A 25,267-nucleotide genomic window follows, 5' to 3' on the forward strand; every position below is an offset into this window, starting at 1 on the left:
TCCCTCCTCCTAGGACATGTGTGCAGAATCTAACCCTACGCATGGCCCATATTTATCCACGTTGACTTTGAAACAACAACCAAAAAGTACATCCGTAGATCTTTTGTGTGACCACACATTTTGGGGAGATAAAAGATGAATTGGCTATTACTTTAAGTAAGATCTACAGAGAAAGCAAATTTTTGATATGGAAAAATTTTCAAGTGCATCCTCCTGGACACTCATTTCACTGTCTCTTCAACTTGGAGCAAAGGGGGCCAACCCAATAGATATCCCTACTTGGAGGTAGCTGTAGTAGTCCCGTTTTCTAACAGGTAGCCAAGGGGAAAGGGACCAAAGAGGCGTGGTGAGCTGATCTGACACTTTCCCTGTTAATTTCTGCAAGCAGGAATTCGGTTCAGACAGTGGTCGGAATGCTGAGAAGTCTAACAAGCAAAAGGGGGAGCAGCGAGGTTTGAAATGAGAAACAGTGACCTTCCATCTGAGGAAAATGGTCTTGAGGGAATGGTAAAGACGTAACCACTTAAGTAGACAGCACAGAAACCTGAGCTGGCAGTTCTTCCAGAGTGAGTTAGTGACTTCCCCCCAGTGGTGTCCCATTGCGCTTTGAATCACAACCTTCTCTCTCCACCATTGGCATTCTTGGTGGAGCCCAGGGGATCCATATTTAATAAAAGTAACAGGAGTCTTTGGAAGAGAAGGATGAGTGGAGACTTCAGTTATGCTGAATACTAGCTATGTGGATTTAATTCACTGAACCACAAGGGATGGATCCAGTGAAAAAGACAGAGCTACAATAGTCACGACCTGAGTAGGGCAAAAACCATTTAAAGAAAAGATCCCATGACTTCTAAAAGACACATTTAGTTCTGCTGCCACTAACATAACTATCCAAGCTTTAATTCCTTAATGGTAAGTAATACTTGTTATTATGTTGTTGTTGTGTTTTCTTTAAATTATTTGAGATGAAATGTTTCTTTCTCGGTGTTTAAAGGTATGAGGAAAGCAGTTTTCCAACCAGAGCACCACACTCTGACGTCAGAATTCTGTGCCTTAAAGTCCAGACCAAATCCCTGGCTTGTGGTCCTGTGAATACAGAGTATGGCAGAGCGCTCAGGGTATTTCTGCTCTGTTCCTTATGTCAGTGTATGCTTTTAGTAAGAGAGAAAACTGAACCACAGAGAGCCTCACGGAAGACCAAAGAGTCTGCCTACGTCTCCATCCCTGTCAAAAGGGACACCTTCCTGTAGAGAGGTTGACAGATCCTTCAAGATTGCAATGATCCCTTTTATCCCCAGAGCCAGTTGCCCCTTTCATTTTTTTTGTCAACAACGCTCCCTTTTTGTTCCCCTCCGTCCAATGAGGAAGTACAGCAGAGACACAGACACAATACACCTCTTCATAAGGAAGGCATGAGTGTACGCCAGATGGGCAGAGGGGATTACAACATGTTTCCTCTCCCATAGTGACTCAATGGGGCTGGTATGAGAACCCATCTTATTCAAGAAGGCAGCTTCCCCTGACAGAATTATGAGTCACAGTTCCTGGGAAGAAAGTACACTTACCAACAACATTTGGGGGAAGGGGATCCTTAGGAGAATACAGTGAAGGTCATTCAGAAAGGCAGCGCTCCCAGGACCAAAGGGTAAGCAACAGACCTCCCAAATTTTGGGAAGCCTTGATCTCTCAGCAGCAGGAGCATGGACATTTCTCACTTTAACTTCCAGGCATGGCTTTTCTCATGCTAATGAGAATTAGTAGTGTGAATTTAAACCTTAGAGGCACAGACTGGTCCAGTTTGAGTAAAGGTGCCTCTGATGGGATATTTACCCATCCGTTTATCATGTATGCACTGAACACTTACTATATCTCTATGTGTTAATCATCGTTCCATTGGTTTGGGAAAACAGAAAGAAAAATAAATAAAGCTGTGTCCTTAAGTTTGGAGAGAGGGAGATGATGAAGGTAAAGAAGAGGAGACAAGGACGGAAGAGAGGTTGGAAAGAAAAAAAGACAGGGAGAAGAGGATAAGGAGGATGGGTGGAAGGACAAATGACAGAGGAGAAGTACAATAAAGAGTTAATGGAATGTTTGCAGGTAATGGGAGATGCTAAAGCAATGCAAGGGGGTAGAAGGGGTGACTGGCAGGGCTATTGTAACTAAAATGGCCAAGGAAAGCCTCTGTATGAAACTAACATTCAATTAGTAATAAGTCAAGTGAAAATAAATTATAGTCCAGGGTTATCATCAGCATATTTAAGAATCAGTACAGCAAGTCCCTTCCAATCAAATGAGACAGATAGCGAATAGATGCTGGTATATTAATGTGGCCCAGCTGTATGCTAGTACATCCCAGTTGGATAGAAGGCCTGGTTAGAACACAGCCTTTCCTCTGTGAAGTCCCAAAGGGCCAGCAAGTTTAGATATTATCTGTACTTTCAGCTCTGCTCTGTCCTAGTTACACCCTGTCTTTAGAGTTATTTTTGGTTTCTAATACAATGCTCTAAGTGGCATAGAAAACTGAAATGCACCCAGCAAAGATGATCAGGATGGCAGGAGGGCTGAAATTCATGCCAAGTGAAGAAGAGTTGAAGGTACGGATTGCAGAACACTGGGGTCACAGTTACATAATGCTGACTTAACACTTCCAAAGGGTTCTCGCAGAGAATAGGCATTAAAGCAGTGATCGTCAAAGCACAGCCCATGGTGCTCACAGAAGTTATACATAGGGATCCTTATTAAAATTAGGATCCCTGGAGTCCCTGAATAAAAATTAAAGAACCAGCACTTTACGTATTTTCTTTTTCAATCATGAGGCTAAATCAAAGAAATATATGGAAATGACAGAGAATAATTTCAGTCCCATGAGCAAGGATTTTTATAAAAATTTGATGAGTCAAAAAATATAACAGCCTGCAAATAGATGCTCGCTAGATAGAGCAAACATGGGTGACACTGAGAAGCAATTTAGAGAAGAGAGGAATACAGCCAACCTTTCCAGCCTCTGCTTACATGTGATCCACCATCATGGAGACTAAGTTTGGTTATTAAACTCAATAAATATCTTGGATGGCTCCTCATACAAAGCTATGCTCAAAGAAAGAGCATACCAACAAAGCCTTTGTTGCCTAAATACATGCAGTTTGATCAAAACTATAATTTTTGGTTTTTTGTTTGATTGTTTCATCAGCACCCCAGTGAACTACTAACAAACGAATCTTCTCCGGAGCTGGTCAAAGTTGCCGAAACAGTTGGACTATCTCCCTGCCGTTCCCTCCAGAGGACTTGAATGAGGTGCGAATACAGAGAATTAGCCTTATGGGCATGAAGTTGAAGAGATCTCCCTGTGCTTATATGCATCAAAACCCTTCCTAAACCAGATATAGATGTCTCCTGAGAGACACAGCCAGAGCATGTCAAATACAGAGGCGAATGCTAACAGCAAACCACTGAACTGAGAATAGGACCACCGATAGAGGAATTAGAGAAAGGACGGAAAGAGCTGAAGGGGCTTGCAACCCCATAAGAACAACAATGCCAACCAACCAGAGCTTTCAGAGACTAAACCACTACTCAAAGACTATACATGGACTGACCCAGGGCTCCAACTGCATTATGTAGCAAAGGATGGCCTTTTGGGCACCAATGGAAGGAGAAGCCCTTGGTCCTGTCAAGGTTGTATTTCCAGTGTAGGGGAATGTTGGGAAGGGGGGACAGGAAGTGTGGGTGGATGGGGAGGGGACCACTCTTATAGAAGAAGGGGATGGGGCATTGGGAGCTTACATCCAGGAAACCGGGAAAGGGAATAACATTTGAAATGTCAATAAAAAATATCCAATTAAAAAAAAACAAGATATTTAAATTAAAAAAAAACCTTGCTAAGTTTTCTAGTCCCTCTCACCCCCAAATTCTATGATTCTTTCAGATATTTGACTCTATGCAACTACAGAAGACTGTACAACAAAACCAACATTATGGTCTTTTAAATTCACTATCCATGATCCTATATGTTAACTTCAATCATTTATCCAACACCACATACTCACCGGAAGCGTGACTCTGCAGGATCCCACAGAAGAACAGACTCATCAAACACCAAGGAAGTCCCATCCTGTCAACATTAAAAAAAAAAAATAAGGGAGGGTACTTCTTCCCTGAGAGTGTTAACAACAATCGCTGGGAGTGTGTGCTATAGGCTAAGAATTATTCCAAAGGTTTCGAATATTCCCAAGCACTTTTGTCAGGGTCAACAACCAACTTGACATCTTTTGCTGTTCATCGTCGTTTGCTTTTAAATCCCCAAATTACAGATCGATAAGCTCAAACAAGGTTAAATAACGCAACTGAGATCCCTTGACTAGAAAGTGGTCTGGCCATTAAATTCCAGCTGTGAGGCTGCAGAACTCTGCTAATCACTGAACTATAACTACTACATTAAAAAATATGTTCATCTGGATTTTGTGACCTGGAGTACAGCTTCTGGCAGATGAATATGACCCTTTTACCCTTCTGTAAGTTCCCCTGTCTAGTCTCAGTGGGGAATACGTTATGATTCAGGTGTTGTTCCACATCGGTGATGAATTGAAAGTCTAGAGATCCTGGATTCAGACCTGGTTGGCTGTCAACCACACAAAACTGATATCACCAGTAAGTATGGAAAGCTCCCACCCTGTTGCTCTTGCTTATCCTGTGCAAAGACAAATGACAAGGCAGGAATATCCATGAATTTTAACATTCTAATGAGAGCCAGAGGAAACTACCTACTAGCAAGGGCCCTGCTTCTGTACTTGGTTGTATGGAATTTGTTGCAGGAGATTTAACAGCTCGGTGATGTACATCTTTCCCTATGCTTCTGGACCTTCCTGGTCAATGATAAAATGTCTGCAGGGTTATAAATACAGATATATGGAATGACTCAGACATTCCTGGCTCATGACTGCCTTCTCATTCATGAAGGCATTCATACAGACGTGCTTAGAGACATCTGGCAGCTTGTCCACATGGTACTTTTAGAAATCGACATAAATGGAAGTTTAAAAAAAAAACCATCAAGCACAGGAACTCACATACCTAAAATGGCCAAAATAAATACTTGACAGATTGACATAAAACATCAAAATGGGCCACTTATAAGAGTACTACATGGAAATAAATTGTATAAATTGGTATTACCCAAACAGTTTCACCTGTATTGTATATCCTCACCCAAAATGCAACTTTCTACACCTACCAATTACCTTAATAACAAACAACCAAAAACCTCTAATCCTGTCCTTAGGTTATATGTATAAAAATCACAGAGGTATCACATGAAAATATTTTGTTTCAAATGTCAAATGTCCTTTCCCTAGACAACTGCATTCTAATCCTCAGACCATTATCTTAAGGAAATTTAGTTGTATCCATCCATCTGCCATTCATTCACTCATTCATTAAAAACACATTGAGAACTGGAGAGGTCCCCTGTTGGTGTACCACATCCATGACATATGCAATACCCAGGTCTTGAGCCCCAGTACCGTCTTCTTTCCCAAAGTATTTCACATTTTTATTAATAAGTTACTTTCATCTAACTGCAGTGGATTCAAGCAAGCATAATGCAAGGCCTTTGATGAATACTTCTCTGAAGTCAGTAAACCCATGAAGACTACATCAATGTCTTCAACTATGCATAAAATAGACACAGGCAGACACCGACTAGAAACAGGAATAATCGGACAGAAGATATAGTAGTAAGAAGAGTCTTGTGGAAACTTAAAATATGTACCAAAAGAAGAGACTGGAGTCCAAAGTAAAATGTAGTAAAGGAAGGCAACGAATCAATAGAAGTCAAGATGAGCAAAGAGAGAGTCCTCCCTCCAAAGCTGACTCTGGAAAGCTGAAACACAGGCTTCCACGCTGAGTGAGAACGCATTGGTTATTGGGAATTGAAGCAGAAGGGGTGTATGGAGAAACAGGGGTCTTGGAGATTCAAAGACAAAGAAAATAAGAGACATAAAATAGTATAATAATTGTCTAATGATACTTCTGTTCAGCTCTCGTACACGGTATTAGAAAGAGAACTGTAGAAGACTCTCTTGGAAAGCAGAAAGGCCCTGAAAGAGAAGATGCCTGTGCCTAGGAAAGCAAGCCAAAGTCATGTGACTTAACTTAAAAGCAGACTAGATAACTGACGTTATCTGTGTGGAGAACTGATACAGGGACATGGGAGTCCTTAGGACTTAGGGAAGTCACTCGGCCAGGCACATAATGGAAGGGAACAGCCACTAAAGTCTGTCTGGGAGTCATTTTGGATCCTGAAACTGTTGTCACTGTCACTGCTCTCCCGCTAGACTTTTGTCATTGACACACTTGCTCAGCATGCCACCTGTGTCCTCACTCAAGTCATTAATAAAAGTAATTAATAAGACTGCATCAATCCTTGTCAGCAAGAGCAATAAGATTTTGCACTGCAGATTCAGAGCGCAGCAGTTTCAGCCCTACTAACGCATTCTGGTTCTACTAAAGTATTCTGACCTTCTTCAATGCTTTCTACTATTAACACACAGAGAAGGGGATAGGGAAGCTCATACACAGACCCGTATACACATACCTCTTCGGATTTTACCAATTACCTGCTTATAAGTTGCTGAGTTCCTAGTGCAACACATAGAAGACATTGTAATTAGTGTGATTGAGGACCTTAATTGATATTCCCAAGAGTTACTGGATTATGCAGCATGGAGCAGAGTCAGGTCACCAAGGGAGAGCTAATCCAAAGATAACCTTTGCTCAAACACAAATCCAGGGTCAACCTTGCCCTGCGATGAATAAAACATCAAGCCGACAAAACCGAAATTGGATTGTGCGGCATGTTCTGACAGACTAAAGGTATCAAGGTTAGCGGGAGATGGCTGGCTCGCCTGAACCCTCTTAGAAGATCATGGTTCATTTAATACTGACTTGCATTCAGCCTTGGAATTTTTGTCACTGCAAAAGAGGAATACACTTTCAATCCTTGGTTCTTGGAGTGAGAGGATATTGAGTCAGAGACAGAAAAACTGGCTTGCAGTATCTAGCTTCACGTAACTGTGATGGCATCTAGTGGGTCCTGTTCTAGCCTGAGATTATAGAGGCCTACATATGCGCCCAGCCAGCCTTTCCTGTTACCCATTCTATTTCCTATCATATCCCCTTTTGTATCCGTACTTCTCAGATATTCAATGCCACTGTTTCTTAATAGACCTACCATCTTGGGTACATGGATCATTTAGCAAGGAGTTTCAAATGCATGCTTAATTCTTCATAGGCATACAAATGTTAGTAAGGTTAAGCTTTCTCCTCCCCACACATATACCTACCTCTATATCCATATTCTTGAGTCTTGATAAGCTTCTGGATGGCCTAGGCTCTGAGTTAGTTATTAGGAGTTCCCTCCCTGGTCCAGCATTCTAGGCTCAATGCCTCAAGGCCTCTTGCTCAGTGTTTCTTTTGCACACCAGCATATCCGTGAGCCATGGAGTAATGGTTATCTGTTTACTGACTCTGTATATTCCTCTATGCTTGAAGAACAGTCAGTCCTCTGACTCACCAGGATGGCGAGACTCACACCTTAAATCACTGTCAGTTTTTCTTCCCAGGAATTGTACTATGGTTCCTATAAGGTCATCCTACAAGTTGGATAAGTTTCCATGGCCAAGAGTCTGTACTTGCTTTGTTTCTGTTCTTTGGGATGATCTAACCATAGAAAACTTGGCCTCTAGCAGAGCACAAGCCTTAAATGACCAAACCTGTGTCAGGTCAATAATGCTACCAAATGGCTTCCCTGAGTCCTCAGCTACTGTAAGTCCACATTGGGTTTTTCCTTCATATTCTCTAGATTACAGATGAACTGGAATATGTTTTCCATTAACACACACCTAAGAGATGATAAACAAACTTTTACCTCATTTTAGAAAAAGGAAAATGACGGGTTTTTTTTTTCATTAACTAATTTATGTATTCACTTTCCATCCCTATATACATCTCCCCTCTCCTCCCAGTGGCCCCTCACGCAGCTTCTCCCCCACTCACCTCTGAGAAGGGGAACCCCCCCTTATATTTATCAAGAAGTGGGGATTCTTTTCATCCACCTGGTACTGCCTCACAATCCTCCCATAAGAGGATCTCTGTGAGAAAATTTCATGAGCCAATATTTAGCAATAAGTGAACTTTTAAGCAAGCCGACATAAAAGGCACTAATTACAGGCAATAAGAAAGAAGTGTGCTCTGGCCTGTCCTTCCTAGCAATGAAGCTAAGAACAGGTGCATAGCAGACAGCGCCTTCTGAGGACTCTAAATGCAAACAACTGAGTAACCTACTTAAGCACTCAGGTCATATCAGTTGACAGGAATCAAACCATAGCCTCTTTAAAGGAAATGAGAGGACAATCTGTAAACATAAGGTTCAACCAGACATAAAATCAGGGAAGTAAAGGGAGGGATATAGTTTTCAATAACCAATGGATCAAGAGAAATATCTTCTTTCTGAGAGAGAAGAAATTAGAGTAAAATATCACACTAATGATGTGCTCCTTGGAAAACAGTTTGTTGTATTAAAGACATTATGCTCAAAAAAAAGTTATAATGTGAGTAGTTTAATATTTCACTTTAGATCCTAGGAATGACAAGACGAATAAACCAAGTAAGCAAAATAAAAATCAAAAGAACAAGTAGAGGTCAAAGAATTTTAAAATGGATAAAATTGGGGGAGGGGGGCACATCAAATGGGTTCTCTGAAAAGCCTGGTGATTCTGACAGATCTCGAGCCAGGTGAAACAAGCAGAGGAAGCTAATATAAAATGTAGGAATAAGCAAAAAAAATACAGCTACTGACCACAGAGACATTGAATGTATATGCCGATGCTATACATACCAGGCATGTAAGTTCTGTGACATAGATGGAACAGGCCAATAATCAAAAGGTACAAACTTAGAGTATTAGGCTAAAATGAAAGACAGTCTTATTCATCCTTCAAATACTGAGGATGGGGGAAAGGCTTTCATTTCTAGAGCAGTGAGGAGAGAGCACAGCCTGGACAGTACTGAGATGTCAATCTTCCAAGAACACAGAGAAGCAAGTCCAGTGCTCTGTCCCTGTCCTTCTGGCTCACAGAAAACCATGCAATGACACACTGGTGTCAGTAGTTACTGCTTTGTTTATCTGTTCGAGTCCACGGCCTGTTCTTCCATTTCAATAATTATTGAAGACCCTATTTTGATCATATTCAATCCCAAGTCTCCCCCAAACTCTTCCCCAGTGATTTACACTACAATTTTATGTCCTTTTCTGTTCTGTTCTGTTTTTAAAGTAAAGAATCTAGTCTATGTTCCCCATATGCTCCTGGGTGCGGGACCATCCACTGCGCCTGAATCATGGTCAATCTACCATGATCCAGGATTAAGGAAAAATGACAGAGCTCATCAATTCCTCCCCTCGCCATGCTGGAATGTTAGCTGGTTTGGTCCTACGTAGACATCCACAGCTCCCATGTGTGAGTTCATGAATATAGCAGCCCTGTCCCATTCATAAGATACTACTTCAGTCTGTCCTCCTCTACCTGTTTATAATATTTCTGATCCTCTTCCATGGCAGTTCCTGAGACCTGTGGATGAGGATGTTGCATTTGTGCCTGAATACTCCACTATCATTCTCTTCGCTCACACTAGATGTGAGATTTTGTGTTAACCACTTTGCACTGCACAAATAAACCCCTTAAATGAGAGGCGAGAGTCTTCTTATGTACCCCAACCTTGTTTTAAATTCTTGGTCCTCCTGGGTCTGCTTTCAGAATGCTGGAATTGTGGTTGTGTACCAGGCCTTGTGGGTGTCTTGTGAATGGATATTTTAGTTATTTGTCCCATTAGTGAAAATGGGACAGATATAATTGGCATACATTATAAAGACTCAGCACTGGGAAGACATTGGTTTTCCCCAAGTTACCTGATAGGTTTAGTTGCTTTCAACCAAAATGTCACAGGGATAGCTTTAGATATAGATAAATAAGGTAAGATTTATGTGAAAGAAAGGAGGAGGACTCCACTATTCGAAGCAATTTAAAAAATACTAATAAATGTGAAGGCACCACACAGTAAGCAAAATACTCTTGAAATATTAAGTCTGTGAATAAAAAAAGATAACTTTACCAAAACGAAAATGCAGAAGGCAAGCTAACATATTGAAGGGTGTTCAAGACCATGGCTCATTTGGGGAATATAAACTAAGATTGCAACTACACCTTATCAAAATAGCTAATATAATAAAAAAAATTGAAAATATCTATAGCTTAAAAAGATAGAAAGTAGCTGGAAGTGCCGTGTGCAATAATGTGTGGAATCCAGACTGCAGCACACGGTGGAAGATCCTTGTAAAGGTAAATAATAGTCCTGCTATGTGACTACACACAGTCTGGCACTCAGGACTTTCCCCATAAGAAATAAAAACCACACACACAAGCACGCGTGCACACACACACACACATGCATGCACACACATATGTGAAATGTATGTTTCACTATCATCAATAAGCTTTGGAGCACACAAAAAGAAAAAGAAAGAAAGGAAGGGAGGAAGGAAGGAAGGAAGAAAGAAAGAAAGAAAGAAAGAAAGAAAGGAAGAAAGGAAGGAAGAAAGAAAGAAAGAAAGGAAGGATTTAGCAAGCTTAAACAATGAGCATTATCCAGTGAATCCAGTGTATGTTTATAAGTTACTTGGGTGAACTTCAAAGGAATTCTATTAGATGAAAGAAGCCATTCTGAATGGGCTACACACTGAATGATTCCATTTATCTAAGATTCTCAGAAAGACGGAAATGGTGTGACAAGCAACAGACCTTGAGGGTTGCCTGGTAGAACAGTAAGGAGCTGTATAGTGGTGGTATGAACCACTTGAATAACCTGATTGGGCCGATAGCTCTAGAATCCAGGATACAACCCAAAATTCATTGTCTTTGTTTTGGTCTTGTCACCATGATAAAATAACCCGAGATACAGAAACTAAGGGGGAATGGGTCTATTGGGGCTCTCAGTTCCAGCTTAGCATCCATCACTGAAGAGAAGTCAAGGCATTAGAAACTTCAAGCTGCTGCCACATTCCATCTGCAGTCACAACCAGATAATGTTGGATTCATGCTTAACTTCCCTTCTCTACTCTATACAGTCCAGAATTCTCTGCCCAGAACATAGTTGCATCTACATTTAAAGATGAGTCTCCATAGATTGGTTAACTTAATAAATATGATGTCCTGGGCCACAATGACAGCTCAAAGGTTAAAGGCACTTAACACTTGATGACAGGAACCTGACCACCCGGTTAATCTACACACAGGTGTAGAAGGGGAGGGCTGACTCCTCAAGTTGCCTTCTGACAACCAGACACACACATAAGCCCACACATTCATCATTCATACACAAAATAATTTTTAAAAATACAACCTCTTACAGACATTCTCAGAGGTTATCCATGATCATGGCACTTCTTCACAGGCATGGCCAGAGGCCTACCCCCAAGTTTGAAGTTGGCGATGAATGTGATGTGATAACCATCACATCTATAGAACTGTACTTCAAAGAAGGTCAATTATATATATATATATATATATATATATATATATATATATAGTGTATATATTATAAATAAAATATAATATATATATTTTAAGTAACATGATTCTTCTTTAAAAAAAAAACCTGATGATTCATTATGTCTTCTAGACAGTCTTAATAAAGACTTTTTTAAACCTAAATATATTGAATTCTATTTTCAACATTCACTTTCAAAATAACACTCTTGTCATTAAGTACTGAATGTTCCAGAAAAGTCCAGGAGTAGATGTAAAGAGAGAGAGAGATCAAAGAACTGTCCTCAACCTCAAGCTCACCAAGTCAGTGCTGCTCACTGTTACTGATGAAACACCAGAGTCAAGGTGCACACCAGAAAACATTAGCACACTCTTGGACACCGGTGTCCCCGCAGCTTCAAAATGCCGGGAACTTAGAGGATGGATATAATTCACCACCTGCCACCTTCTGAAGCTTGGAATAGAATGTGGACAGGAGGCCTTCACCTTGGGCTTGAACGCTTTGAATAACATGTTTGTTCTGAGAGGTGAGGGAGGACACATCACCCTGAAGGCTCATCTCTGTCATGCAGAGAGTAGAAGTAGGTTTGCATTGAGAGGCAATCTAAGAGGAGTTTAACAAAATGCCAGACCTGAGCTCGTACGTTTGACTGTGTGACCCTGGGCACTCTGAGAAAAGCAGCGAGGCAAACATGGGATAAAAGGTATCCACTTTAGAAGAATGGGGACTTGCTTATTCTCCGGAACTGATTTAAGACTGATATGCTAGAAGTTCCTGGACACTTTCAAAGCAAAGCTGGGAGTGTCTTACACGCCCTCACTCCAGTGTGCAGACTCTCCAATAACTTAAAACTCATTTTAGGGAACTGAGGTTGGCAGATGATAAATACTGCTATTTTACCTCATTTGTTGAGAGATATCCTTGAATAGCAAACTTAGCAATGTCCAAGAAGATAAATAGTTGTCCATATTTACTGGCTAACATTCACCTTGTTCAGTGAGATAACAGAGGCTTCACACTTGGAATTGTGGAGTCATCTAACATGGGCTTATAACTCAAGCTACGTTGAATAGGGTTTGTAAAAAACAAAAATGAACCTCAAGTAACTAGAGCCTTCCCTACAATAACAGCTGGGGACAATGCTCCATGTCTTATTCTTGAGTAAACCAGGCCCAAATTTGGTGTAGTTTTTCTAAAATATTTCAAAGGAGATGGCTATGGGTCAGACTGAACACAGTGCACATAGAAAAGCCAAGGCCATTACAGTATCCTCTAAAATAGTATTTGAACTTTGAGAAAAATGATGCTACTAAAAAGCAGGGGAAAAACCCTTTCTAATTACAAATATTATGTAAACTCTAAGCACTAGAAATATCTTTTTATCATGAAATAAGCTTGTTTTACTTATGTTTGAAAGGAGGCTATGGTTTGGCAATCATTTCGATGCACTCAGTATATGTTCTTGAAGAACTAGGCAGAACGGATATGGCCCTATCCTCATGAAAGACGAAGTTGTCTGGAAACTTCCTACACTAGCATATCTACCCATGTATGCTGAAAGGGAGAAAAATCAACCCATTTGGGTAATATGATGCCACCTGAAGTTCAAGAAGGGAATTAGGTGGAATTATTCCCATCACAGGCACAGAACAGCCATGTCACCTCAGGACTAACATCCAATCACTTCCTGGTTAGGAAATTAATGACTTTTTCCAACATAGAAAGCTTCTCTGCCATCTGAGGGTTTTCTGCTACTTAAATTTCATGTCAAGACATAACCACCAATAACCCCTCTAATTCAAGGGAATGGCATACGGAACACGATCTTGCCTGTGGAACGCTCCAAAGAGAGGCACTTCTTGACAAACCATTGTAAAAGGCCAAAGCAGCAAAGCTTTGCCACATTTTCATTTATTTGTGCTTAAAACACTGCACATTCTTCCTTCTCAGTCCCCAGCATCATATTCTTCTAAAATCATGGAGTTATTTATTGAGCCCAATTCCATAAACTTTACTGAGATGAGAACAGAGATGTATAATGTTGCTTATTAACATGACAAGGCCTAGTTTCACCCAGGAGATAAGCCTCTTGGCATGTTTGTACCAGGGTTTTGAGACTGGATTTTTGTGGGAAGAACTAACCTAAATGTGATTAGTACTATTCTCTTAGCCCAGAGGCCTGGACCCTGAATAGAATAAAAAGGAGAAGCAAGCAGAGTATCTACACTTATATACCTCTGTTTTCCTGATTAGAGATTCAATGTTGCCAACCACCTCAGGCTTCCCCCATGAAGACAGACAATGTCCCGAATCTGTGAGGCAAATTAATCCTTCCCTTCCTTAGATTGTGTTTGTCCATATTCTGTCGCAGCAGTGAGAAATAAGAATTATACTCTTGCTATAATCAGGAACCTCACAGTTTGCCAACCAAGAGACATATACGAAATGGAAACAAAAGAAAACAGAAACAAAAATAACAAGAAAGCCAATGTTCAAGGTCATTACAAATGCCACCAAAGTCATACTAGAATCTAGCAGACATTCTTTAGTAAATGCCCTGACTGTCAAGCAGAACTTTTAAAAAATGTGTTTCAAGAGTAATGTACCACAGCTCTCATGAAGATTCACCATTTCTAATGGCATTTTAATGTCTTGAGACAATCTGTTAAGTAAATATCATTGTTAGCTTTGTTTAACAAAATATTAACTGAACTTATTTGCCCATGAACTTCTTCTTATTCAAAATGGCTTTCTGGGTCTCAGTAAAAATACAGACACAGCCGATAAAAGTTCTAACTAGGGAGGGAAGAGAGACAGCCATACTTCACAGATCAATGCTAGGTTCCTAAGACACAGCTGTCTTCCCCACTTGAGACTGAAATGAAATAAATCTATCCCCAGACATGTTCGTGCCTCGCCAGTCCTTTCGAGCCTTTCTCCCTTCATTTTACAGAAGTAAACTGGCCTCTTTCTAAAATCTCAGCGTATGTGTTCGCACTTCCCGAAGCACTTTAAGGTAGCTCTGCTCTGGTTCAATTTGCTCAGGTTTTTGTCTTTCAACGTGGGAATTCGAGTTTGCATTCATAACATGCAATCCAATGCTGTTACACAATGAAAATACATATACTGTGTGTGTGTGTGTGTGTGTGTGTGTGTCTAAGAGAGTGTCCGTGTGTTTGTGTGAGAGTGTGTGTATCTCTGTGTATAAGAGTGTGTCTATGTGTGGTTTTGTGAGTGTGTGTGTGTGTGTGTGTGTGTGTGTGTGTGTGTGTAAAGAGAGAGAGAGAGAGAATGAGTAGAGAGAGAAAATGAAGAGAGAGAATGAGGGGAGAGAGAGAGAGAGAGTCTAAATAATAGAGAGACATTTTCCAGGACGATCAACTTCTGCTTTAATTTGTCATTGATCACTTTTACCTGTGTGGCCTTGGCTGTGTATGGAAGAACTACAGACCCTGGCATCCTTATCAGTAACAGAACAGCAGGCTTTATTTTGAAGGCTACTATAGGATTATGTTAGAGAATCTTCATGAAATGGTCTCATAAATGGTGAGAGGTAATAAAAATGTAAGGTGTCAGTACTCTATTTTGTACACTTTTCCACAGGTTCCACCTGAGGTGTGAACCTCCTGGAGAATTCTAAGGCTTGTCACAGCCTCCTTGGGAATGAACGTGCCCATAGCAAAGGGACTTGAATGGGTCTCCGAAGTCCTCCTTTCACATAGTACTCCCCTACAGTGTCCCCCAAATTCTATCCAAACAATGACTAGTCCACTAGAGACAATTCATCAGACTACAGTCTCACCTGCCCTCTTGTCCATTCCCCAGGGCCCTAGACAAGCCTCCTTTATTCTGTGAAACCTTGAAACACCAACGGCTCCCCCATTCTCAATTACAAGAGAAAAAAATGGAGACTCCTGAGTCCCCAGTACAGACTGCCGTTACTCACTCCGCGACGTTGGCCAGGAATTTTATTGTTTAAGTGTCTCGGCTTTCGCAAATAGCTTTATTAGAAAGAGTTAGAGTCAAGAGTTAAGACAGAACCTTCGGGGAGGACTTAGCATATTCTAGGTTGAGGTGGTGCCAACTAGGGAGGCACAGAGCCATCTATGCTCACATCGTCAGATGATTGGAAAAAACGGTCTCCTCAGCATCCTCCCCATCCCTATCCCCAATCTCGTCTCTGAAATGCAAAAGTAATATTCCTTGTCTTGATGGAAACTTCTATCAGGCAATTTTAAAGGGGGTGGCAATAGCAAGACTTAAAGAAGATACCCTCTCTGCGTGTCTAAAGTGTTAAAGAAAACTGCCTAGGCACTAACACTGAGGAAGTCTGTGTCTCCGTTGAAAAAATTCTATGGCTCCTTTCACGAGGTTTTGGACACCAGGACCATCCTGACAGATGGCAATGTACACCCACCAGTCCCAGAGTCTGGGCTGTGACCTCAGTCCACCAGATCACACTGAAAGGAAGGGGAGGGGCTTCTCAGCCACATTTCACTCCTTAAGCATTGGATATCTGGTGAGCTTATTGCAAATAAAGCTCTGCCGTGCGATCTACCTTATACACTCATGAAAATAAGCTGGCATGGTACAGGGTTCTCACCTAACTGCCTAGAAACCGCTAAACTTTAAGTGACTCTAATTTCTGAAGAAATACCATAACTTCACCATACAGCTACTTGCACAAACTTCCCTGGCCTCCCTCACAGAATGGTATCCAACTAGTGTTTAACGTGGGGTTTTAAATAACTTTGACAAGCAAATTGAGCAGAAGGAGAGAACATGAACAAGATCGTCATTTTGTGGCTATACCATAATATTGCCGGGGCCTTTTTCCCAGTGCAAAGCTAATTACTGATGTGAGAGAGCAGGGTGGAGCTCCTGGGTCAGGTGCTATGGGTGGCAGTGATTTTATTACCTCTCAGGCACCCAGGAGCTAACAGCCTAGCAGAGAATCTCTACCTGAAATATGACTGATTGTAATTGATTAAAATTGACTGTAATTAGTTATAATCAACTGCAAAATTGGGAGATGAAAGTCCATACTTTATGTGTTTATTAATGAGATGATAGCAGTCAACATCTATATTATACATAAATATATACCGTCCCTAAAAAGACTATTTGCTATCAGTGCTTAAGTGCCATTTAACCATGTTTTCTTATGCTATTAGTAAGCGTGCATTCAGGGCAGGAAACACACTGGCGGGCTGTGAGGGAATCATTACCTGCATTTTAATAGGCTAGGGAGACTGGGGCTTGTTTGTGTGATGATGGAAAGGTGTTTCAACCAGAGGTGAAATAGTTGAGGCTCTACTGGAGATGCAACCTGAAAGCAGGTATCACTCTGAGAGTACAACCTTGCATGAGGAGTAAAGGCACTCCTGACAGTAAGGCAACACAAATCGGGCCACACATTTTTTATCAAGGATCCTGGAAGGCACAGGAAACGTATTGACATGCTAATTCAATGGTACACGTACTCTTTTCAGGTATGCAGGTGGGCAGTAGGAATTTTGTTCTGTGTACTCCAAGGATGAGCATCCCTAGGAGCTGCTTGGTTACTGCCTTCTGCTCTAGTCAGTGCTGTCAGTGTATATAGGAGCTGACGGGACATTTCTTAAGCCATGGGGCCATAAAAGTAGGTTTGATCGTTTATGATAGGAGTCCACTTCCATGGAAGAAAGAAGTAGTTTTAGAACACTTTGTCTCACACACTTTTCTTCATACAGAAGCACATTTAAATCCCCTCAGGCTTTCCAGAGACTGTCATTTAATATTGAGACTCTTTTATGGAACCAGTGATTTCCCCAAAGTTCCAGTGATGATAAACGAGGAGGCCTGTGCTCACGCCCAAACACCTACATGCCAAAGCTTGCGATCCTTCATTCCAAGGAGACGTTCCCTATTTGCTCCTGTAATTACTTTAAAAGTTGGTGTTAAAGACAGGATGTCACAAAAACCACCATTTTCAACTGGAATTTGAATGTCTACCTTTGGCTTAACAAACTATCTTAGCTTCATCATGTCCCAAGGAAAGTCCCACGTTGCCTCTTGCCATCGATTTGCCACTGTCTCCAACAAAAGGACCTGCCTGCCTGCAGAGGCCCTGGGAATTTTAAATAAGAAGTCAATGAGAGATGCTGGTAAGTGGTCTGTAATTGTCTAGGGGCAGAGGAAACCTTGCTGGAATAACAATCATATCGATATGCTGGCTACACGAATGATCCTGCAGTGAATTACAACACAGTACTTACATCCCAAAGCCTAGGGTGGCAGATCTGCATAATTAATCTCACTCTGCAGTAACTCCACAGGGTCATCAGCCCTGGCATTCCACAGTCAAAATTAATGTCTTATTATTTCTCTCCTCTTTGGTGTTTCTTGAGATACATGAAAATAATACCACATGTAGGAAAACAGTATCAGCTGTAGCAGCTCCGTTAACACAGATGGAGCATTAAAGGTTCACTGAACTACATAGGTTAGAAATACTCAATCCAAGCAGAAAGACACAAAACCATAGATAGATAGATAGATAGATAGATAGATAGATAGATGATAGATAGATAATAGATAGATGATAGATAGATAGGTAGATAATAGATAGATGATAGATGATTGATAGATAGATAGATAGATAATAGATAGATGATAGATGATAGATAGATAGATAGATAGATAGATGATAGATAGATAATAGATAGATGATAGATAGATAGGTAGATAATAGATAGATGATAGATGATTGATAGATAGATAGATAGATAGATAATAGATAGATGATAGATGATAGATAGATAGATAGATAGATAGATAGATAGATAGATAGATATATTCCTAATGAGTACAGCTACTAAGCTCTGGAAACTTCAATTTATTACTCTTAAATTGCTATACGGCCTCTACAGAATGGCTCTTTGGTAAGTCATGTATCGGTGTTTGGCCAACATTTGATGTATGCACTACTAGGCTATAAATAATAGGTGAAGGATTAAGTTAAGAAGAGATCTTTTCTGTAGGACTTCTGGGGGCCTTTTACAATGATAATGCATATTATAAAACCAAATTCCCCAGGGATAAATCACAGTATTCTCCCATCTGACCCAACTGTAAGGATTGCCCTTATAATATCTCTAAGCATAAGAATTCTTGGCAGAGTTTAGAAATGCTAACTGAACATTCTTTAGACAAACTGAGGTTTTGACTGTTGAAAACAACCCCAAAATAGACCAAGTTTAGAAGGCGCCTATAAATTCTCCTATGAGAAGCAATGCCAGTTGGGTAGGGAGGAGTAACGGAAGGATTATGAATTCTTAATTGGTGAAAAGAAAAATGGACAACTTCAAGTCAATTTTGTCATTCGCTGAACCATGTCTAGTACAAGCTCAGGGAGGATGAAGGGCATAATTACCATAAAACATATGACATAAACCAAGCTACCCGGAGGTAAGCACCGTGGCACTGTGCTGTTAGTATAACTGGGTGGTAGAGACTAGAGTCCACTTCTAGCATATGGATACCAAAAACCACTCCCAAATCCAAACACAAGACAATAGATTCAGAAAAAAAAAAGGGGGGAGGACCACCATTCTCGAAATTCTCTTAGTGCATGATGGGATACAAAGGCAGCCCTAATATGTCCTAGAGAACTAAAGATACTACTAATCTTTGAAATTGCTGGGCAATTATGAAAAAAAGGAGGAAGAAAACATGCTTAGTAATTAGGCTGGCCTAAAATCTAATATTTTCTACAACAGATATTCTCTCCACCCAGGAATGCATGAAAAACAGAATGAAACCCCGCTCTCTAAATCCAGAGGAAGAGATATTAATAAGTCCACAAGAGGAACTTTTGCGAAAGTCTTCAGGAAGGCATCAGGTGTACTGGAGACACCTGTAAAAGCTGACTGATGACGATGCCCAAACCAATTTTTCCCACACAGCAAAACCTAATGCTATTTCCAGATGCCCTTCATATGACATTCCTGATCCTTCAAGTTCTCTTCAGCCTCAATTTCCACCATAGGGACACATACAGACAGCTCCATATGTCCTTTGTATGCCTCCGTTCCTCTTTAATGAGCTCTTCTGTCAAGGATTCTCTTCACTTCCTCTTTATAGGAACAAATGCTATCAGTCCTTCAAGAACTAGTATCAAAACCAGATCGTTCATGAGGTGTCCTGTTTCTATCCATGGAAGGAACCTTCTTTCTTATTCTTATACTTTATATTGTACTTCCCCTATAGTCCCAGAAATGTAACATTTTTGTCCCATAACTTCCTGTGTAGGCTTTCTCTCTTCAGACTCCTGGAGACAGGTCTACCTACCTCTCCGTGTCATGGTTGTCTCTTAAGGTCTAGCATGAAGTCTGCTACATGCAGAGCACGTAGGATGTGAATTAAATGGCCAGTCATCTGAACTCAGTGGTTCTATGGGTTGCTCCTCAGTATGGGAAAATGCTCTAATCCTTTCATTTGTTTTCTACACCTTTAACCTCTACACACTCAGTTATTGCCCTCGGTCCTCTGCAGGAAGTTCCTCACTAAAACTGCTCCAAGGACATGCAGCAAAATACTCTTGGGTTGGCAGATGTTTTCATCAGAATGGTCTTGATTATACTTCAAATTTCCCACCACAGCATTTATCATGTGCACAGCGACACCATGCAAGGGTCATTCAAGGAGCTCCTGCCTGAGTTCACACACAGGGAACTCCTGGGATTGGGCCCTCAATATTGCGTAATTTGGTCTCATGATGTCTGATTCAACATTATTGCAGTTCATTACTTCAGGCCAGGGTGAAATCTCTGGAGCATGCAGACACAGGACGAGAGGCGACAATCCGTCCACCGTCTGTGTTTCAGTGCATGACAGCTTCTAACCACAGTTCAACATGCCAAAGAGTTTACAAAAGAAGCTAGATTTTTACAAAGGAGGATCCTATTATCAGAAGCTCCTTGAATTCCTTCACACTGGCCCCATCCAATTCGAGGAGGTCAGGAACAGTTGGAAAGCAAATGGTGGTGAAACTGTGGATCCACTCAGGGCAGCACTTGGAGAAGACAGAACCCCAGGTTACAGAACTTTGGGAATAAATACTTTGCCATTGTGACTGTATGTCTCCCTGTCTCACTGAGTAGAAATAACTCCTGGTATGACAGAGTACAGTGCTTCTTTTCATGTCTCATGCTACTTGATATTCATATAGCTCATTCAGAAGAGGATATTTTAATTTTCCTCTCTTACAGATCATGAAATTAGGTGCAGAAAGGTGAAGTGTCTAATTCAGGATATCGCAGCCATCAAACAGCAGCACCTGGCTTTGAGTGAGGTTCCATGAGGCCAACAGAGAGGCCAGTAGGTTGTCTGCCCTGGTTCGTCACCTTGTTCTCCTCGATGCCAACCGCAAGCTACACATGCAGTACCTGACATTAGTTTCCCATATTTCACAAAATAATCCCAAAGATCAATGAAAGAAGGTAAAGATTCACTGAGGCAAAAGTCATTGAAACTGCCAAGTCTTCGTTATTAAAATGACTGAATTATAAGAAAAAATAAATTTCAGAAGGAAAGCTTTTCAGTTCCTTTAAAGTAATGGAAGAGCAGAAATGCGATGCCTCTGAGTGGGCGCACAGGCTTAGACTACTGGTAATTAACGTGGGGTCACCTGTGTAACTGAGGGCAAGACCTGCAAGGGCTTCAGAGTCCTCAGAGTCACCACCACCACCCCCATGCTTTCCAAGAAAACACCTTTGCCTTCCCAATCCAAAGAAACAGAGCTCTCTATTTGCTGCCCACTGACAGGATATGCAAATGAGGAGGGTAGTTTTTAACATAAAATTTGAAATGTTAATAACAGCAGTTGCTAGGGTCTGGGCAGGCTGGAGAATAGGAAATCAGGGTTAATGGGGTACAGTTTTACTTGCAAGGATGACACACATCGGAAGATGGACTGAGTTAGACGAGCAGCACCAATGTCCCTATTTCTCCAGCACACTTGTAAAAGTTATCATTAAAACGGTAATGAGCAAATTGTTATCATTTATCCAAAATGGTAGTAATTTTAAAAGGCTTGTGATTTTAAAAAGTCAGATGCCATCATGGAGGCATCATGCATCATGAGGGCCAGAGAGATAAATGGTAACCAGGGAAGTGCTTGACACTTGTCCTAGTGAGGCTTTGATTACTGTGATAGAACACCAGGATCAAAGCCACCTGGAGAAGAAAAGGTTTATTTCCGGTTACAGAACATAGGCCATCAGGAAAGGAAGTCACGGCAAGAACCTGGAGGCAAGAACTGAAGCAGAAGCCACAGAGAAACATTGCTTACTGCCTTGCTCTCCATTGCTTACACAACCTGGATTCTTATATACCCAAGGCCCACCTGCCCAGGGCTAGCACAATCATTTCCCACGAAACTTCCATGTGGCTAACAGAGAAGATTATTGTGGCTGCCATGTGACTCCTGATATTGATATAACATCTGACTTCAAGACTACTGTTTATCTTTAAAAGATGCACATGATAGAGCACTTGACCATCTAAAGGAGTGTGTGCGTGTGTGTGTGTGTGTGTGTGTGTGTGTGTGTGTGTGTGTAAGAAAGAGGGGGGATGTATAAGAGGAGAGGAAGGAGGGGGATAGCAATTACCTTTAAGGGTCAATGACACAGAATGTAGAGATCACTTGGGAAATGAGTCTCAATGAGGAAATGTCTATATGAGGTAACGCTGTGGGCATGTCTATGCAAAATAATCTTGATTAGTGGGAAGCCCTGCCCACTGTGGGTGGCACCATCCCCTAACTAGGATGGCTTGTATGATACAGGATGAAGAAAGCAATAACGACTGTCTGCCCTTGAGTGTGGATGCAATGTGACTCTATGCTTCAGTTTCTGCTTCCCGGGACGATGGACTAAAACCTGGAAGAGTGATCCAAATAAAGCCTTTCTACCCTAGGTTGCTTCTGTCAGGGTATTTTATCACAGCATGGGGAACCAAAACTAAAACAAGAGGGGGAGGGGTAACAAGAGAAGGTGATGAAATATCTGTGGCATGATTGCAGATGAGGGGACAGAGGTGTCGAGACAAATAAGAACACACACTATAGTGACATACACACACACACACACACACACACACACACACACACACACGCCATAAAGAAGCCTGTTATTTAGAATAATGGCTATCACAATTAATTTTAAGACTGTGGTTTGTTTTTAAATGGTAAGGTTTTACTCTGGCCTTGCAATCGCTTAGTGAACTATTCACAACTTCTTTCACATTCTACAGAAATGCTTATTTAATAGGAAATGTGTTTCTTTCTCACTGACTTTTGTGAAGACAATTCACTGAATAGGAATGATTTTTGTGTCAAATTTTATTTTCTAAATACCTTCTGAATCTACAATCTTTATTTTTATTTACATTAAAGCAAAGTTTATGGGAGCAAAAGACCTTCAACTGTTGATAAACATGAGAAAGGTTGTTTACTGCTAGTGCAGCCAGCCGGGGAACTCAGAAAACCAAAATAGACTTTTGGGGGAAGAAAAGAAACACACACACACACACACACACACACACACACACACACACCACACACACACACACACACACACACACACACACACACACACACACACACACACACACACACACACACACACACACATACACACACACACACACATTTTAAAATATGAGTGTTGGCATAGAGGAAAACAAATCATGGTTAACTATGCACCCAGGATGGGGAAAAAATACCGGCCCATACACACTCATGACTTCCCGAAAGCAAATTCTGTGCCTTCAAACTTTCAGATTCAAGATTGCATTGTGCAAACATTTACCCAGTGAAGACACAAACAGAAAACAGAAGGCTACATAAATAATTGAAGGAAGAGACAGAGGGAATGAAACTATGAAATAATCTCTCTCTCTCTCTCTCTCTCTCTCTCTCTCTCTCTCTCTCTCTCTCTCTCTCTCTCTACCTCTCTCTCCCCTAACAGGCTCCTTGGGCTGCCTCTCATCCTCTTTGCATGGACAGCAGGTTGGGGGAAAAAATCTATCCATTCTTTTACTCATTTGTTGGTATTTATGTGCTCCTCCCTTCTTATTTTTGATTATATGTTTAGATTTTTGAGTGACCATGCTAAGCTCACCTAGAATGTCAACATATGATCCATTGCCCATGTGAATGGCAATCATCTGCAAGGGCCACAGCTGAGCTAAGATCTTTCATACTGGTTGACTGATTAAAGTTCTGTGATTGCAAGATGCAGTGCTGTTGAGCCAGAGGCAGAATTACCCTGGGCTATTTTGGTTCCTTAACATTCATTTCCGACCAGCCTCCTAAGTGACCTAATGTCTTTGTGACTACTACTTAAAATATTTAGAATGCCCGACTTCTTAACCCACATGGTTCCACCAACCCTAAAGCTGAGATTATTACTCTCGGATAATGTCTGCAAACCACAGAACTGATTTACCCTACTCAGTCCTAACCCATCTCCCTAACTTTCCGAACAGAAGTATTTGATGAGTGTATTAATCAATGACTTCATTTTTATCTCTTGAAAATTAAAGTGTATGTAGCCCCTTCCATGGTGAAAATCGTTATTCAGGATAACCTAAATCGGTACCTCCAAGCCATGGACATTTATATTTAGCTCAGAATAAACTATCTTTGTTTGCCCTTAAAAAAATATCTAGCCAGCTTATTAGTACATATCTCAGCGCTTTCATTTCATTTAAACTTTAAATGTTTGAAGACAAAAAATAGTTATGTGGGTTCTTAATAACTTATTTTTATCCATTGCAATACCACATGCAGGGTGCAACTCAAAAAAAAATACTGAATACTTCTGGAATAAACCTCTGAATTGTATCACTCTGTGTGAGATAGTGAGGGCAAATCAGGAGAACAAACGGGCCTTAAAGAGAGGAAGATTGAGCACAGATCACAAATCAGAAAGGAAGTAACAGTAAGGGCAAAAAGTGTGGAGAAATAGACAGGCTATCATGGAAAAGGAAGCAACACACAGCTCCAGCCACCCCCAGAAGGGGAGTGGAGACTTGCACAGAGTGTGACCACAGCTCTCACAAACCTGCAACCCAGCTGGGGTTTGGGTGAGGTCGTGATGTCTCGAGAAAGATAGGCCAGCAGTGGGGAGGCCGTCATCACTTTACGTGTCTCAGAGGGCTGCATCCAGTGTCATCTTAAAAGACCTCGTACTTAAGACTGGAATTCTCTAAGGGCCTGATAACAAGAACAGCCACGAGTCAGGATCCCTGGGGACAACTTGTCACAACAGTAAAGTGGGAGATTTCCACATGTGACAGCTATGAAGAGAAGAAGTAGCAGATATCAATAAAATGAGAAGTCCAGACAGTGGGACCTAGGCTAAGGCAGCAAAGGGATAATGGGTACCAGTCTTGCCCTGTGTGGCTAAGAGCCAAGCCTACCCCCTAAGCGCAAGTGTGGAACCTGATAGCTTCTATCCTGAAGTCAGACATTGGCCCAGCCTGTAGAAAAACCTAGGGGGTTTACTGCTCTAAGGGTTGGAGATCTCTCATGCCCCAATACCATTTTTGAATTCTTGATCCTCATTCCTCTACCACCAAGCAGTTCATTCAGTCTGTTTGAGTACAAGGAGATTTGTCCATC

At 41.1% G+C, this 25,267-nt stretch overlaps 1 protein-coding gene across 6 annotated transcripts in view; it reads right to left on the minus strand.

The window, feature by feature from the left end:
- The window catches only part of Il1rap (interleukin 1 receptor accessory protein), a 136,722-nt gene that overhangs the window by 90,351 nt on the left and 21,104 nt on the right, over positions 1 to 25,267 (minus strand). For all 6 annotated transcript variants that reach the window (XR_004387657.1, XR_004387658.1, XR_004387656.1 and 3 more), the window contains exon 2: positions 4,047 to 4,111. Coding sequence is in view for 3 of the 6 variants with exons in the window: in XM_032900048.1 (XP_032755939.1) it covers positions 4,047 to 4,110 (64 nt within the window). In the remaining 3 variants the exon portion in view is untranslated. The remainder of the gene's footprint in view (positions 1 to 4,046; positions 4,112 to 25,267) is intronic.

This window comes from Rattus rattus, chromosome 4 (genome assembly GCF_011064425.1).
Source record: "Rattus rattus isolate New Zealand chromosome 4, Rrattus_CSIRO_v1, whole genome shotgun sequence".
Lineage (NCBI taxonomy): Eukaryota > Metazoa > Chordata > Mammalia > Rodentia > Muridae > Rattus > Rattus rattus.